Source organism: Pholcus phalangioides, unplaced genomic scaffold, assembly GCF_987345545.1.
Source record: "Pholcus phalangioides strain wild (caught in Gottingen) unplaced genomic scaffold, Ppha-v1.0 ptg000004l_1, whole genome shotgun sequence".
NCBI lineage: Eukaryota > Metazoa > Arthropoda > Arachnida > Araneae > Pholcidae > Pholcus > Pholcus phalangioides.
Window position 1 is genome coordinate 52,153,003 of NW_028301597.1, and position 18,862 is coordinate 52,171,864.

An 18,862-nucleotide genomic window follows, 5' to 3' on the forward strand; every position below is an offset into this window, starting at 1 on the left:
CATAAATTTGAATTTTTTTTTTAATTTTGAAATAACTTTTCACCGATTACAACTTTTATTCTATGGTTCGTAAATTAATTAAAATTAATTATTTCTTTTATTAATTCTGAAAATTTTCCCGATAATTCTGAGATAATTTTTTTCATCAATTTTAAATTGTCGTTAATTATGAAATTATTTCTTTCACCAATTCATTTTTTTCATGAATTATTACTTTTGACAATCATTCTACTTCTGAAATCACTCTCAATAATTCTGCAATTATTTCTATCAGTAGTTCTGCAATTATTTCTATCAATAGTTCTGCAATTATTTCTATCAGTAGTTCGGCAATTATTTCTATCAGTAGTTCTGCAATTATTTCTATCAGTAGTTCTGCAATTATTTCTATCAGTAGTTCGGCAATTATTTCTATCAGTAGTTCTGCAATTATTTCTATCAGTAGTTCTGCAATTATTTCTATCAGTAGTTCTGCAATTATTTCTATCAGTAGTTCTGCAATTATTTATTTCAGTAACTATTTTTTCATTAGTTATACATTTTCATGTGTTATGAAATTATTTCTTTGATTGGGGTGTTTTTTAACATTTCTGTAAATTCTTTAATTTTGTACATCTTTCAGAAGCCGAACTTTGCCTCTCAAAAAAATTATATGAAATCATAGATTCCAAAAAGTGTTTTGGCTCCGGATTCCCCCGAATCCGTTGCGACGGCCCATTTAATGTATCAAACCATACATACAGCATTACTTAATGTATCAAACCATACATACAGCATTACTTAATGTATCAAACCATACATACAGCATTACTTAATGTATCAAACCATACATACAGCATTACTTAATGTATCAAACCATACATACAGCATTACTTAATGTATCAAACCATACATACAGCATTACTTAATGTATCAAACCATACATACAGCATTACTTAATGTATCAAACCATACATACAGCATTACTTAATGTATCAAACCATACATACAGCATTACTTAATGTATCAAACCATACATACAGCATTACTTAATGTATCAAACCATACATACAGCATTACTTAATGTATCAAACCATACATACAGCATTACTTAATGTATCAAACCATACATACAGCATTACTTAATGTATCAAACCATACATACAGCATTACTTAATGTATCAAACCATACATACAGCATTACTTAATGTATCAAACCATACATACAGCATTACTTAATGTATCAAACCATAATGTATCAAACCATACATACAGCATTACTTAATGTATCAAATTATAGCATTACACAACAGTACAGATTTCAGTGGCCAGCGCTCTTCTCTCGACGAATTTTTTTTTTTTTGTAATTCAAACTTTTTTCTATGTAAAGTAACTTTTTTTCAAAAAAATGGTCGGCGGGGCACAGCAAAAAGTTCGGATGGCCACATTTGGCCCGTGGGCCATGGATTGATGATCCTTGTCGTAGAATAAAGGATATATAAGTATTGCTCATTAGCATTTTATAAATATACTGCATTTAAAAAAAGTACTTCAAAGTCATAGAAAAGACCGTGTAATAGAGTTGGTACATGAAAGATATATTTAATTTTATAACATGCTTATATGCATTTTGATTGAATCGGCCAAAATCAGGATTAAGTCTGATTTGGCAGATGAGTTTATTAGAGCAATCCGAAAAATCGATGAATTTCTCCCCACAATGTCCTTTGATCATTATAATTAACACACAACAAACTTTTCAGCGATGGACTTTGGATATTATGGTTGTCAAAAAATTTCACATTTGCCATATAAGTTGTGGCCATGGTTCGCTTTCAAACAATGTCATATTCCAACAACAAACCTTTTTTCAACAATAACTTATGGTTATGGTTCGCAAACATTGCATTTTTACAGCAATAACTTATGGCTATGTTTCGTAAACTTTGCCAACAACTTGTAGACATAGTTCACAAACAATGCCTTTTCCAACTATAACTCTCGGTTATGGTTCGCAAACAATGAATTTTTCCAACAAAAACTAGTAGTATATACATGATCATATCTGGGCCCGGGGGGCCCAGATATGATCATGTAATAGAGGGGTGGGGCCCAGATATGATCATGTAGCAGGTGGTTGTCTCCCAGATATGATCATGTCTCCTCGTTTTATTAATGATAATAAACAAACTTCAAGTTTATAAGCAGTAATTCTATCAACTCTGCGGTAGTGTAGTGGTTATAGTCATAAACATTAACCTACACTGCTGTAGAGTTTTTAGGAAAATCAGAAAAAGAGATGTAAGAGTTCAAAATAAGCGAGAAACAGTTTTATATATTTATTTTTATTTTTTGCAATATTCTGTTCTATCATGATTGTAAAACTTATTAGAATAGATTTATTTAATTCCACCTACCAAAAATCTATTTATCTCAGAAGGAGCTAACTTCTAACACTTATTCAAGAACCACAGCTCAAGAAAGTTAACTCGTGTTCACGCATGAGGTGGAGTTTTGAATAAAAATGAATTTTCCAAATTTTTTTACACAGGACGTGATAGAGAATGATCTTTTTCATTTTAGATTTCCATCTACGACTGTGGTTTCTGGACCTACGTTAAGTGGAAAAACTACTTTAGTTAGGAAGTTATTGAAGTGTAACATTTATGGAAAAGACATAAAAAGTATAATGTGGTGTTATTCAACATTTCAACAATGGTTTTTGGAAGAAAGAAATATAAATTTCCATCAGGGGCTACCTCAAGCGTTTGAAAATAATGCCGATATAATTGTAATTGATGATTTATTAGAATCTCTGAATGAAGAGGTCTCTCGCTTATTTACAGTTACTTCTCATCATGGAAATAAAAGTGTAATACTTTTGACTCAAAATTTGTTTCCTAAAAATAAGATATTTAGAAACATCACTCTTAACACTCATTATCTTATTTTATTCGGAAACAACAGAGATTCGAGTCAAATTCAATGTTTGTCGCGACAAATGTTTCCAAGTAAATCTAAGTACTTTATTGATGCTTATAAAAAAGCGACAGAGAATCCATATGGGCATTTGTTGATCGATTGTCATCCGTTAAGCAACAAAACCTTTCGTTTAAGAGATTCATGCTTTCCCGATTTTGATGGTGTTTATTGGGTGTATGTTCCTTCAGCATGAAGTCAATACGTAAGAATTATCATATGTTGGCATTTTTACAAAAAGCAAATCCATCTCAACGTCGCGCTATACTGAAAACGCTCACTGGATCACAGTTAAATTGTATATGTGAAATATGTTTAAATACCCTGAACGGGAATGTTGGAAAAGCAAATATCTCAAAGCTTAAGAAATATAAGACGGTGATTAGAAAGCTCGCTGACAAAAAAGTTTCAGACACTGTCAAGAAACAGTTGCTAACAAATCAGACCGGAGGTGCATTTTTACCATATTTGATTCCAACTGTAATCAGCGCATTAGGAAGTCTTTTCCAACGATAAAAAATGGCTCAAAAAATGGCTTTAGTCCCAGAACAATATTTGTTACCTCGACGTATGCAAATTTCTGAAGAATCACGAACGGAAGATGAAATCGAATCTCTTTTGAATACTAATCACATGGCAGATGATGTTAAGGTTAAGATACTTAATAACATGGTATCAAAATACAAAAGACTTGTTCACACGCCGTATGAGCCCGTTAAAGTTTCTATTGAAAAGTCATCTGATGAATCGAAGGAAGAAGCTATTCCAATAAGCAATTCTGCCGAATTAGTTGATGAAGATCCAATGGTACAACAAATATTGCTTTCAATTCCACAAACAACCAGAAAATTCGTTCCGGCTCTTATAGATAAAATGAAGCAAGCTAATCTATTTTGGAACAAACAGGGTCAGTTGATTATAAATGGAGATTTGCTACCAGGAAGTCATGTGATTGATATATTTTCATTTATGTTGAGAAACCGAAAGAACATAAATTGGCCCCCGGGCTTTAATTTGTTTTTTCAAGAACTGATCAAGACTGGAATTCCTTTGGAATGGATACAAAATGAAGTACTAAAAAGAAGTTTCGCACATACGTCTCCTATACAGATTCAGGGGAAAAGCCTGGTGACACTATCAAAAAAGACCTCCCCTGAAGGCCATGTAAGTTCAGTAAATTTTCCTGAAGGTTATTTCACACCCTCACGGGAAAGTAAATTTAAGAAAAAAGAACATAAATTGGTAAGCCGCAGAGAACGGAGTAGAAGTCACGAACCTGCTGGTGCACAATGGTCAAACTATTAGAAAAAATCTACTATAATTTCGAAAGCCCGGCGTCATTTGGAGGTGTAAGAAAATTAGCTGAGCAAGCAAGAATTTCTCAACGGAAAGCGAAAGATTGGTTGATGAGTCAGGATGTGTATACACTCCATAAACCAGTGAGATATCGGTTTCCCACAAGACGAACTATAGCTCTAGGACCGAATGAGTTATGGCAAGCTGATTTGATGGATATGAAAAAATATTCACGTGAAAACAAAGGAATAAAATATTTGTTAGTCGTTGTTGATGTGTTTCGAAGAAAACTTTTTGTTCATGCGCTCAAAAATAAAACACAAGAACAGGTTTTAGAAGGATTCAAAACACTTTTTAAACGAGAGAAGTGTCAGAAACTTCATACTGATCACGGAACGGAATTTTTTAATCGAAAATTGCAAAGTTTTTTTAAAAGTTATGGTGTTCATCATTATGGAACTCAATCTCCGAATAAAGCTTCTTTAGCAGAAAGAAAAATCCGCCAAATTAAGGAAAAAATATATCGGATTTTCACTCACACTTCAAAATATAAATACATTGACTTTTTACCCGTCTTAGTCAAATCTATCAATGATTCTATAAATCGCAGCACAGGTTTTGCTCCGTCAAAAATTAAAAAAATTCATCATTCGACAATATTTAAGAAATTATATGGTTCTAATGCAAACACTAAATTTAAGTTGAATATAAACGATCAGGTTAGAATATCGAAAACGCGGAAAGTTTTTCATAAATCTTATCTACCCCATTGGACACATGAAATTTTTCTAATCAAATCACGATATAAAACTCAACCACCGACGTATGATTTAATAGATTTGAAAGGTGAACCATTGATTGGACGCTTCTATGAGTTCGAATTACAAAGAGTGACAAAACCTTCAAATGCATTTTGGAAAATTGAAAAAATATTAAAATCACGTGAAGTTGGTAAACGCAAACAGTATCTCGTCCAGTGGCATGGTTTCGGACCTAAGTTCAATTCTTGGATTGAAGCAACGGCTTTGAAAAAATGAAAAATCAATTTTTTGTGACACTTGCAAGCAATGCTAATGATGATTTGTTTCCACAAAATACACAGAGTCATTTTGTGACAAAATTGTTCACTCCGTTACATTTAGAAGGTGATTGGAAATGTGCGCTCACTGATGCCATTTTTCCAAAATCATGGCACAATATTACTGAAAGTAATTCAAAATATCAGGTTTCGTTCACAGAGGAGATAGATGAACCTGATGTTAGAGAATATCAAATATTCATTTCTCCTGATGTGGACACTATTAATCAACGAATTTTGCATACAGCTAATACTAATCTGGTATCGTTTCAAATTAAAGATACTGAAGTAATTGTGACTATTCCAAAAGACTATGAGATAAAGATTACTGTTGAGCATGCCGATAAACTGCTATACATGTTGCATTTACCTGTGAAAGACGCAATCATAAATTCCACATCAACGTTCAAGTTTAGGTCTACGGGGAGTGATGTTAGTGAGCAATATTTCACCCTAGTGGACAAACGTAGTTTTCTGGTTCCAAATTTCATGATTCCGGTTAAGTACGTCAAAGAAGAATTCTCAAAATTATCATTTTTTGAAGCTTTAAATGAAAATATCAAGTTGATTACGAATAGAAATGCAGTCGAATTTTCACTCGATAAAACTGAAAAATATGTGCAAATAAAAGTTTCAAATGGCTTTGAATTGATCGTCAACAAGAATGATGCTGCATCTTTTGCTGCCTTAATGAATTTGAATAAAGAAGTTACAAAATTTTCCCATGGCTTGACTGCTCGTGTATATAACAAAGAGAGTGTTAAAATTAACAATTCGGATTTCTTTGAAATAGCAGAGGTTGCCTTTAGGCGTAAAATAGAAATTGAAAAAACAGAAAAATTTTCCCTGCCTCAAGGGCTATATTCTAGAGGTGAGCAACTGACGCACAGTTTCGAAAAAATTACTTTTCACATGCTAAAAAAAAATATGTCGAGAATAATGGTACCAGAAAACCATAAATTAACTCTATCAAGGGAATTAGCTGATTTTTTGGGTTTTGAGAGGCTGCAATTTCCACATGGCATATATTTTTCAAAATATCCGTTGCAATTGCATACAGCTATTTCTGAAATATTCATTTATACAGATGTGATAACTAGTCAGATCATAGGAAATGTTATGGCCCCCTTGTTGAAAATTATACCTGTTCTAAATGAGGGGGAAAACCAACAGATAGTTAGATCTTATAATAATCCTTTGTATTATTCTGTAAGTAAGAATTTCATCGAGTCTATTGAAATTCAAATTTGTTCAACATCTGGTGAACTTTTGAATTTTTCTGAGGGGAAAGTATTTCTTACCCTTTCTTTCATAGAGATGTAAAAAGAGAACTTTTCTCCAGCGCTTCTCATAATAGATATTATTTAGAAGCAGGTGTACTTTCATGGATATACATATGTATATAAGAGAATTATATGTTTACTTCTCATCATAATAGATAATATTTCACCAAAAGAATGTTATGTGCTCGACAATGTTGCAATTATTACATCAGTCAGCAAACTGGCAATGGTTTGCCCTATTTTCAAGGAAGATTAATTCAGCGGGGAAATGGTTTTTTTTCCAATATATTTCGTAGTGCTGTACCATTATTATCCCAAGTAGGTCATTACTTAGGTAAACAATTTTTGAAGTCGGGAATCCAGGTAGCATCTGATGTTATACAAGGCCAGAACTTTAAAACAGCTGCTAAATCTAGATTGATGCAAATGCGAGATAAAATTGCAGGTGATGTAGTTGACAAGATGCAGTCAGGTTCGGGCAGAAAGCGACGTGCAAATACTAAAAAAAAGATTAAAAAAAGACGGAAAGATATTTTTTCCTAAAATTATAAAAAGATATGTTCATGTATTTTTTTTCACTTCTCTTTCAACATGGAGGACAAAGGTTGTATCTGTCTCAAGTCAGAATTAGATGTTTTTGAAAAACAATTAATTCAAGTCGCTGTGGAAGGTTCAACATTTGTTGAAGTGAAGCCAGTTGCCAGCATCACCCAAAAAGGCCCAATTGAATTTTTGATAAATAACACAAATAGTGAAAAATATATAGATCCGTCTCAAATTTATCTTCACTTGAAAGCTAAGATCGTTAAACAAGACGGATCCGATTTGCCCGAAACAAGTAAATCTACACCAATAAACTATATTTTAAATACTTGTTTTTCTTCTTTGCAAGTATTTTTGAATGATAAGCCCATCAACAACTACGCTAACTATGCTTACAAAGCATACATAGAATCATTATTATTCACATCAGAAGCTGCTCAAAACAGTTATCTTACCAGTTCCCTCTATATCAAAGATACTGCTGGAAAACTGGACAATTTTGACCCCCAGACAAGTCTTAATAAGGGATTGAAAAAAAGACATGAACGTTGTAAGGCATCGCAAGAAATGGATCTTTTCGGATTGCTTCATTTCGATTTGGCTCAACAACCAAAACTTCTGATAAATGGTGTAGACGTCAGAATTAAACTAGAAAGAAATAAAGATTCGTTTGTGTTGATGAGCGATGTAACAGACACTAAATTACAAATAACAGACGCTAGTTTGTACGTGCGAAAAGTACAAATAGCTCCTTCTGTTCTTTTAGGCCATGCCAAAGCATTAGAAATAGGGAATATACAAATTCCGATACGAAAATCGGATTTGAAAACTTTTACTGTTCCAAATGGGACGCAAACTCACTCTATTGCAAATGCATTTTTAAGTGAGATTCCTAGTAGAATTGTTCTTGGTTTAGTTCCAAACAAAAATTTCAGCGGTGATGAAAGAAAAAATCCGTTTAATTTCGGACATTCGAATATAAATTATATATGTTTGAGAAAAGACGGTGTCACATATCCATCAAATCCCTACACCCCTTCTGCTAAATCATACGCTCGAAGTTATATGTCACTTTTCACAGATTTAAATAAATTTGCTAGTACTACAGATATTCCGATACTTTACGAGGACTATCCTCAGGGATTCATGCTATTTGGTTTCGACCTCACGCCTGACTATTCATCAGATAAACAAGATTACATCAGCACTATAGAAACCTCAAATCTTTCTATTGAAATGAAATTTTCAGAAGCTCTAACTGAGACGATGACTTTGATTGTTTATTCTCAAGTTCCAAAAACTGTGCAAATTGATAAATCTAGAAACGTTTACACAGATTTCTAAACATGAATTCCATTGACTTGTTTCAAATAGCACATAGCGATGGTTTACTATCACCAGTGTTCGCCGGAGTTTTTGCATGTGACCAACTCCCCCAACAAAAACGAAGAAAGCATAAGGCCTTTATTGTGAATTTAGATACAAAACATAAACCAGGTTCACATTGGATTGCTATGTATTTCGATGATAATAAATGTTATTATTTTGATAGTTATGGAATAATATGCAAAAACATACATATCTTACGATTCATGCATAAAAACTCGAGAGTAATTGAATACAATGTAACGGTGTATCAATCCCCATTCTCACGAACATGTGGTATTTTCTGTTTATATTTCCTTGCGCATATTGTGCGAGGTAAAAGACTGGACAAGCTAACAAGAAATAAAGAAGAAAATGAGAAAAAAATGCATGCTTTTGCTTCGAAACAAGTACTGAACTATCCTGATATACCTCAAAGCGATGTCATACAGTACTGTGAGAGTTTGCTTTAAACCAATTAGTGGTCCTAATTCATTTTTAATAAAAAAATTCGATCTTGTTATTCGTCATTCCATAATTTTGTAGGAGGAGTTATATGAACGTTGGTTTAGATGTTATATAAAAAGATATAGTAATGATAAAAAAATCTATTCTAAAAGTATGGAGCGATATGGTTACATCTACGTTTCTTCGGAAGCAAAGCCTATTTTTTGCTCTCCAAATTTATATTCTGATTTGATTGATGCTCTCAAAGATGGTGTAGCACAGGATCTCGATTATCTGGAATGTTGTTCTCTCCATCTACGCTATTTTAAAATTTTAAGTAATAAAAGCATTTTAGATTCCCTTCATAATCAATGGTTGCCTAACTGTTCACTAGTGAATGAAGAGTATGGTTTCATCATCCTTCGTGAAGAAGAATCCCATTTCGTTCCCCAAATATATGGCAGTCTATTTTACAACAATCTTTTTGATTGTTTAAAAGATGCTGTTGAATGCAATATCCAAGATGGGAATAACTCTAGTAAGATTGGTTATTTTAAAATGCTGAAAAGTGAAAAAGAAGTTATTGAAGAAATCCATCGACATTTGAGGAAAAAAACTTGAAATTGTTCGGCACAGTATCTACAAATTGTGAAAAATACCCAATGAACACTTTTGGGAAAACATATTGTAACCGCAAACATATGTAATTTGTATTGCTGTGATTTTTTTAAAACTGATTTGTTGAAAAAAAAATGTACAAAATGTCTGAAATGTTCAAACAATAAAAGTTATTTCACAAAATATTTTGTACGCATATTTTTTTTTTCTTGTCATTTCTTTATGAAGAGAAACTGAAGTAGATGATTTCTAAGTTCATTAACTTGGAGAGAGAGTAAGTATTAATATAGTAAAACATACAACTGAACAAAAAAATAGACACACAACAAAAACTGCAATCATTCAAGTTCTTTATTCTGAAGACCGGGAACAAGTAGAAATACAAGACCATTTATCCCAATAAATACAATCAGAAATTGCTTCAGTATTTCCAAATAATAAATAATTATTCATACGAGCAACAGTTCTGCAATTTATATGATAACTCACAATGAATACGATAAACTTGAAATATAATCCAGACTAATTTTTCTCTGATTATTTTTTTATGAAAAATGTAATATTGCTTTCATTTTACAGTAGACTCCCGATAATCTGACACAAATGAGGAGCCCTACCACAGGGAAATGCATGTAACACAGTAGATTCTAGAATCCCCATACAGGTGAAACTAGGATTTGGATTGGACATCGTCAACCCAACCTCTGGTTTCCGTTCTCATCCAACAGCCGAGGACCCCAACTGCTAGACTTATCGAACCAATACTGGTCTGAGTCGGTACTCCCGCGAGATCCCCGGTGGTTTCCTGGGGTCTAAAATTAACAATTAATGAAAAAGATGGAAATTATAAGGGATCCTAGGTTATCGTGTCGCATAAACTTCTATGCAAAGACAAGCAGCGACATGTTTTCCTCTTCTATGCTCGAAGGATCCCCCCACCCCCAAAAAAAACAACAAAAGAACGTCAGATTAGGAACAGGCAGACTATTGAGAATCTACTGTAATAACAAAACAGTTGCATGTGCTGAAACATTGTTCAGACGTTGTTTCACCTCCATTTTCTTTAAAAGATTATAAATAGTAATAATAACATTTGGCACAAAATGTTCTCATTATTCACTCGTCGCTCGATTTTATAAACCTCAAATTTCATTCCAGCATTGACTTGGTGCAAAGAAGATGAATTAATAGAAAATAAGTATACTCAAACCATGATTTTTTTTGTTGGGTATATTGTATCACGTTTTAAGTAATATTCGAATTTTTTATCTTCTATTCCATCCCCCCCCCTTCCCCCGAAGTTAATAGAAACGAGCAACGACTGTAATATAAAGATAAAATAAATAAAAGATATTAACAACATAGTTATACTCAAAATGTGGTACAAATACACCCAAACCACTACATTTTGGGTAATATCTACGTTGTTCATCTTCCATTTTTTCACCTCCATATCATGAAGAATATAATACTTTCTTCACTCGAGGGTAATGGATACAGAAAACAAGAATTAAGAGTCTCGTAGTAAGTAATGACCAAATGACTTAACGGTTATTCCATTGTCATCGATAAATTTTTTATCATAGTAAGGAGTTAAGGAAATTTTATTTTGAATTATCGTTGACAGTTTATGTTTCCGACTTCTGATAAGAGTTTGTGAATGATGCAACAATAAATCTGAGAATAATACATCTTTGTACATCTGATGCGAAATGTTTTCAACAACGTTTTTTTTTATGCCTTTTGCAGTCTTTTTATTTGTGTTCCCAAAAATGTATGAGTACATCTTGGGTTTGATAGCGCACACTTCTTTAATTGGTACTGATTTTGTTTCGTCTTTGAAACATCCTAATTTTCCTGTATTAGTCTTGCTGTACAATTGATGATTGGTAGGATAGTTGCTAGTATCCATAAAGTGACTGAAATGATTCTTCAAATCAGTATAAAGATCACGCGTATGGATGTGTAATAAAAGTGAATCGGTGTCAGTGTAAATTAGAGAACATTTTTCGTCATAAAAGTTTTTGAAATAGTCGTAATATGCTTTATACATATGCAATTTGCTAAGTTCTAATACACTAAAACCGACATATATGGGTTTATTTAACAAAAGATTAGTTTTCTTCAACTTAAAAACTACGAAATTGTCATTTATGCTTTCAAAATATTCTAAAGCAGGATTTGACATATATCTCTGACACTGAGCTTTGGTTACCGCGGTCTTTACATTAACACGTTTTCTGACATTTTCACACGATTTACCAAAAAAAGAATTGTTAAGAAGTTTGAAAAAAGATCTATCAAATTCGTTATTTGCTTCTATACGTTTATCATTATTGAATAAAATGTAATCCTTTAACCATGGAGTTTGTCTAAAAGACAAAGCTCTATGTATTTTTTTGATTTTCAACCCCTGTTGAAGGTAGTACTTTAGATTACGATAGTGAACAACGTATTTTTGTTTGTCGAACAAATTAGGTATTAACTTTTTCACCCCCTTATTAAATTTAAGACCCAACTGTTTCATGATTCGTTTTTGATAGGGGGAAATCATATCATAACTTATCACTAAATGTTCTGCAGCTAATGGAAAGTCGTCAGTTTTCTTATGAATAGAATCGGGATAAATAAGATCAACCTCAAGAAAATAGCCAGTTTCACAGTTATCTGAAATCTTCGTTACATCCAGTTTTTGAATTTCACGGTTAGAAAGCCATTTAAAATTATCTATTGGAAGAAAATCAGTCATAACTACTCCGTATAAGTTATTCGCGTCGATGGACATGATATAACTGTTAGGTTTTTTGTCATCATAACCATCAATGTATGGATTATTGGCTTTTGCAAACCGTTTGTTAACGTAGCTGATTCCTCCACGTATGCCCGATTCAATGAAAAGATACATATCAACGTCCGTTAGAAGTTCTAATTTCACTTCAGTTTTTTTTAATCCTGCATTAAATGACAAATCCGCTGCTGTAAGAAAATATATGGGATCGATTTCATAATATTTATATGACAATTTTCTGAAACTATTAAAAACATCAGCTAACAGTAAAACATCAGTCATTTGATACAGACGTAGATAGTCCTCAAAAGTTTTACATTGGTAGTATTTCCATATTAGATGAGCATGTTTATATTCATCATCAGTTACTGATTTTCTAGTCAAAATATTATAAAACTTATTTTTTTCTGGCAACTGTTTTTCATTTAAAACTTCTTGTGAGTCAAAGTAACTGTATGGAAATATCCCCTTTTGCCTTAAAAGATGGCAATATGCACTTTCACCAAAAAACATATTGAATATAGGGAATTCATAATTACTTATATTTAAATTATGAACAAGAGTAGATAATGATGCGCTGAGAAAATTGAAACTATCGAGAAATTTTATTCTATCCAGAGAAAATGTTGTGAATTTTTCCATATTAACAGGTATAACTCGTATAACATTTGCTACTTTCCTAGACAAATGTTTTAGTATTAAGTGTGAATCATAACCAGATCCGTTATGCATTATCACTGGAACAAAATATTTATTTCGAAATTGGAGGTTGCATGTTTGGTGGGCGAGCCCACGAAACTCCCCTGTAAAATGATTATGGTCCCTAACTCTCATTTCTCCACGAATGAATGTATTTTTACATATGTGACATTCGTTCAGATTTGTATGCATTAAAGTTGATTCATTGATAGGAACATTTTTTAAAAGCTTTTTTAAAACGATTTCTGTAATTTTATTGAGTAAAACAAGAAAATGCTGGACAGCATCCTTTCCTACATAGTCTGCATGATAGAGAATTTTATTTTTGTTATTTACTACTACTAGAGCATATGAAATCGGACAGTGGGTTTCTATTTCTTGCGTAGAGCTCACAGTCAGATCCTGTTTTTTATCATCATATAGACTTTTTTGCGTGTAACATTCAAAGTCGGCAAATACGGAAAACTCGTGCTCGACCATTTTTTCAGTTGATTTGAAAAAAAGTTTAGAATCGTTTTTGCTTGGCATGGAGAGTTTTTGAAACTTTCTGTTTAAACAAATTTCTCTATGGCTAAACAACGTTTTCTTTCTTTGGAAGCCGATAAGACAGTTTTTGCAAAAATGGTGAATACCATTTTTTGTGTTCATTAATCGATTAAAATTTTTTATTAAGTAGTAGTGGTTTTCAAAATACAGTAAATCAACTACATTTGCTGTCTCCTTCTTACTTATATAAATAGGAAAAATCTCACTATCATAAGCGAAAACATTTATAGAAAAATTATTTTTATTTTCAAAATAAGGAATTTTGTCAATTGCCATAGGAAAAACTATATTATTTGTATTTAAGAGTTTGATATACTTCTTATACGAATTCACATCATTTTTATGAGAAGAAACAGGAAACAGCTTTGCTAAAATGCAGTAAATGAAGCAAAGATCATCTTCACATTTTATGTTGAGTATGCATTTTTTATTTTGTAGTTTTTTTGGCAATTTTACTTTATAGCATCCACCACTAGTACTATTATATTTTCCTGTATGTATGTCAATATGTTTGATAGTCTTTATAACCCACCCACTTCCAAACCTTGTAAAGTTCTCTATTGAGTTTATGATTTTGTTATAAGCGGAATCTAATTTTTCATCAATTTCGAAAGAAGATGTCAAACGTTCTGCGAAAGAGCAAAAATAAAAATCTCGCTGTCTTAGTTCATCGCCAATGTATTTCATAAAAGTAATGGATAAGCAAATAATAAAACGAAGTCTTAATGATAATGAATTTTTAGAGAATAGATCATGAAGAGAACTTCGTACATTATTCAAAGAAAATAAAGGATCGATGATACTATTGCCAGTGATTTTGTATGTATATGTCTTACTCCAACCCTTAAATGCTGATGATTTTTCCACAAACTCCACCATTATGCACCACACCAAGAGTCAGATGCTATGTCATCAATCTTTCAAATGATGGTAAACAGTATCTACTCCCTTTTTTAACAGGGGGACTTGATCAATTGCAATATTGAAATGCTTCAAAGCAGCATTATCACTCGTAACACGACAGAAGCACATATACCACGTACCTCGAAATTCTTTTACTTCAATTGAAATTCCCTTTCCGCAATACACAGCAAAAGGCGTGATCAACTTCTGTTCATCATATCCATCATCTACCAAAATCACATCGTATGTCGGCGATGGTTTCTTTTTTGAGGTTTTCTTCGGTTCTTCACTCGAGGTTCTCTTTTTAGCTCCGGCTTTTTTCGGTTTTGATGTTGTGGCGATGAGTTCTTCACCGTCATCATCAGTTAGATTAGCTGTACGTTTCTTTCGTAACTCTAAATCTAAGTCTGATTTGGAAAAATGGAAAAAAACTATACGCAGATATATTTTTCAATTAAAAAAATCATAAAATTTTGAATAAATGGTATAGTACAGTAATATCGGAGTTGAACGCGAGTTTGATGTGATATATATTGAACTAAAAATTATTCAGTCCGAACAATGAGGATTTTTGAGAAAAACTTAAAAAGTAGAACACCGATGAATCTACTAAAAATAAAGACTACTTACTACTGAAACCTCAAAAAGAAAATTAATATATGGTATATTATAGAAAAAGAGAAAGATCCATATTATTATAGATGGATACACTATGAAAATTTCATCGAACCAGAGTATAGTATCATTACATTAGATTTTCACAGTATTTACAAGAAAAAAATTTCTTACCCGAAAAAGACATCCTCGGAATATGATCTTGTAAACTACTTGTTCCCAGTCTTCTAAAACGCTAGTAAAAATGTCTTTATATATATTCATGCACTCGCAATTATCTGCTTTGCAAAAATAAGAAATATTTTTCCATCTAAATGAAAAATAAATACATGAAGGCACACAAAACATTTCAAGAATCCGTCTAATGATTTTCGAGAAATAAGCATCCGTATAAATATAGCGATTTAATTCCCATTTTCTCTATTTGCCAACCTGCCTTTTTTCTCTAAGAATGTTCCATTGCATGGATAAAGAATTCATAATCCATAAAAGTTACCTTTTCTTTCATAATTTCGTTCAAGTAAAAAGTTTGTAAGCTTTAATAAATTATTTTCTCTTACGTCCTACATACATCTTAAGATGTATCATTCTTTCAGTACATTTAAAAGGGATAATAATGAACAAATGAAGGTCCAAATAAGATAATTTATGAAGCGAGAGCATAAATATGATCATTATCATATCTGAAACCCCTCTATTACATGATCATATCTGGGCCCCCCGGGCCCAGATATGATCATGTATATACTACTACTGAATGCTAAAAACTACTACTTATATGGCCATAACCGTAAGTTATTGTTGGAAAAAAGGAATTGTTTTTGTGAACTTCCGAAAAATGGCTTATGATTAATACGTTTGGCAATAACGCATTTTCCCAAAAATGCCTATTGAACATCATTGTTAGTTGTAATGCATTTTTCTAACAATCGCTTCTGGAACCTTATTATTTATCATATTTGTCAACAATGACTTTTGATTATTATGGCTGGGAAACACCGCATTTTTTATTATAATGGTATATGGTCGCTATAGTTTGCTAACAAGACATTTTTTCTAAAAACTGCTTGAGGTTTCCATAGCTTGATAATTGTATGCCCAGTGTAAGTGTGCATTCATGCTTGCTAGAGGTGTGGGTAGAATAAAATAAAATAATTGAAATCACACACACACACCGTCTCCTTGCTTGAAATTAATGCCGATTTCAGCGACAGTATAGAGTATATAATAATTCTAAATGTTAATGGAACTCCGTATATTGCATGATCGGATACAATGGGAACCATTCATGTGTTCCCCGTTGTTTTATATCTATTTTTTTATTGTACCCGATACACTACGATTAGTTTATAAAGCAACGATGAACCATTTTACCAGGAAAAATAAAAAGTACAAATGTATAGAAATGAATTACCTTTTGGGTTTGATAATACAACTGAATAATCGACGTTAGATGTACCCAACATCTGACGTCGATTATTCAATTGTACAAATGTATAACGCAGAGTGAAGGGACTATATTTTAAAATAATATTTTTACTCTTTAACCCTATAGTTTATCTGGAAAAGTGGAAGTCAAGACACCTGGCGTCTTGGCTCCCACGTCAACATTTTTTCCAGGAAGACCACTCGCCCTCTTGAACCGCCAACTACGAATGCCTGCAACAAGAAAATCCCAATCAACAAGAAAAAAATTGATAACTTGCAAAAGCTTGCTGAATATACCACAGGCTATCAGTTTCATCTTAAGGCATGGGCCCGGGGGCCCTCACAAAAATGAGATCTGGTTGAAATTTTCAAGAATTTGCCTGGTAGGGCCTCAGAAAAATCACTTGGTTAAGACGGCCCTGCAGGCTATGCTGGATTCTACGACATGACTGTGAGTTGGTCGACATCTGAAGTTAAAATAAGAGGAGATTCTAACTATGCACAATAGTGCACGAGATACTACATATGATTGTTATATTTCTGCAAAATATCTGTATTTCACTAAATTAAAATTCAACGTTATCAAAAAAGGCAGCTTCGTCGATTTTCGCCCCTAACTGAACTTATTAATATCATAAAAATGATTAAACAGTGTTTTAAATTTGTTTTATCGCAAAAACCCTATAAGGGGTCATTCAAGTATTACGTTAGCATTGATGGGGGAAGGGAGGGGGCTTCTGCTTTGCTGACTGATGACAAGGTGGGGGAGGGAGGAGTTTGAACGATGCTTAGTCATCAACCACCCTTTATGAAGATATGAAATATTCTTAATGGCGTCTTATTCGGTGCGCCAAAAACGAAAAAAAAAAACTTTCGATAGTTATTGGGCACCTGAACTAACATTCTCCCTATTGATAAGTCCCGTACAGAGTCACTTTAGTGAGATCTGTAAATGCTTCACGGATCCTTCGAACACTCAGGAAATGTGCCACCCATCACTCAAGTGATCCGTAATTATGCCACGGATCACTTAAGTAATCTGGGAATGTTCCGGGGTAACTTGAATGATGTAGAACCACACTGGGGGCGCTTAAGTGCTCTAAAACTGTGCCACATGTCACTCAAGGGATCTCTAAATGTGCCACGGATCATTTAAGTGCTCTGGAACTGCATCACGAGTTACTTAATTACTTAAGTGACCTTTGAATATGAAAGTGATCGTTGAGGCCTACTTAGTGATCTGAAAATGTGCCACGGGCCACTCGAATGCTCTGGAATTGTGTCACGGATCACTCAAATGCTCTGAAATTGTGCCACGGGTCATTTAAGCGATTTGTAAATATGCCGCTTAGTTCATTTTTACAAAATTAGGTTTGAGGGGGGTAAGCCACATCAGATAGCCTTCAGGGCCACATTTGGTCTGCGGGTCAAGAGTTTACCACATATGGCTTAAAGGGTGGGTCGCAATGAATTTCTTAAAGAGAAATTTTGAGTTCTTACAATTCAGATAGCATTAAAATTAACAGAAATCGATTACAACAACACATATATAGGTATTTTCTTTCAAAATTTTATTTTTTTTGTTAAATATTTTTTGCATTGAAAATGTTTTTTTTCGTCCGCGGGGGGGGGGGCATGCCCTCCACCTGCGTACGTTTCTGATCCCACCAATATGCGTTAGAAGGCAGGGGTCGATGCTGACGAAATTTTGGTGACAAGGGGGAGGGGGTCAAAAATGGCTAAAAATTTGCTGACGTAATACTTGAACAGCCCCTCAGTGCAGAGACTGTAATTTTTTTTTACCCCCTCCCTTTAATCTTAATGAATAGATCGCATTTCCATTTTATGTGGGGAAACGTCCTTTCACATTCAGGATTTTTTTTTCGTAAAAAATATCTGTTTTTTTTTACATAAGTTAGAAGGTTTTCTTGATTATCTCAAAACTAGAAATTCTGCATTTATGGTGTTTCTGAAATATGCGCTTCAATTAATGATCAATAGTCAAATACACAAATCAGACAATTCAGTTGTCAAAGCTCACAAACCAATGGAACGTTTTCAACAAAAGAAGAAACAATTCCTCAAAATTGAAGTCAAATTTTCCACTCAAGTGTTTATTCGAATACGCAGTCGATATTATAATCGACGACGAGCAATAAAATTGATAAAATACTCGATCATTTCTTTGAAAAAAAGGATAAGAATAAGGAATCAGCCCATAAAAAACAATCAAGTTCTCGTTACGATGCTGAATTCCATCTGTTCCATTAAATCTGAGGGAACGAGGGGAAAAGA

General features: G+C 33.1%; 2 protein-coding genes across 2 annotated transcripts; one reads left to right on the forward strand and one right to left on the reverse strand.

Moving 5' to 3' along the window:
• The first annotated feature begins 3,627 nt into the window (after positions 1–3,627).
• Positions 3,628–8,502, forward strand: LOC149087824 (uncharacterized protein F54H12.2-like). The gene is made up of 3 exons (XM_089231978.1): positions 3,628–3,765; positions 6,979–7,087; positions 7,508–8,502. The coding sequence occupies exons 1-3, from the start codon at positions 3,628–3,630 to the stop codon at positions 8,500–8,502; spliced, it is 1,242 nt and encodes a 413-aa protein (XP_089088104.1).
• Positions 8,503–9,921: 1,419 nt separating this feature from the next.
• LOC149087825 (uncharacterized) lies at positions 9,922–15,403 on the reverse strand. The gene is made up of 2 exons (XM_089231737.1): positions 15,314–15,403; positions 9,922–14,931 (listed from the first exon to the last, which is right to left on the reverse strand). The coding sequence occupies exons 1-2, from the start codon at positions 15,324–15,326 to the stop codon at positions 14,534–14,536; spliced, it is 411 nt and encodes a 136-aa protein (XP_089087863.1). The 5' UTR covers positions 15,327–15,403; the 3' UTR covers positions 9,922–14,533.
• Between the last annotated feature and the right edge of the window lie 3,459 nt (positions 15,404–18,862).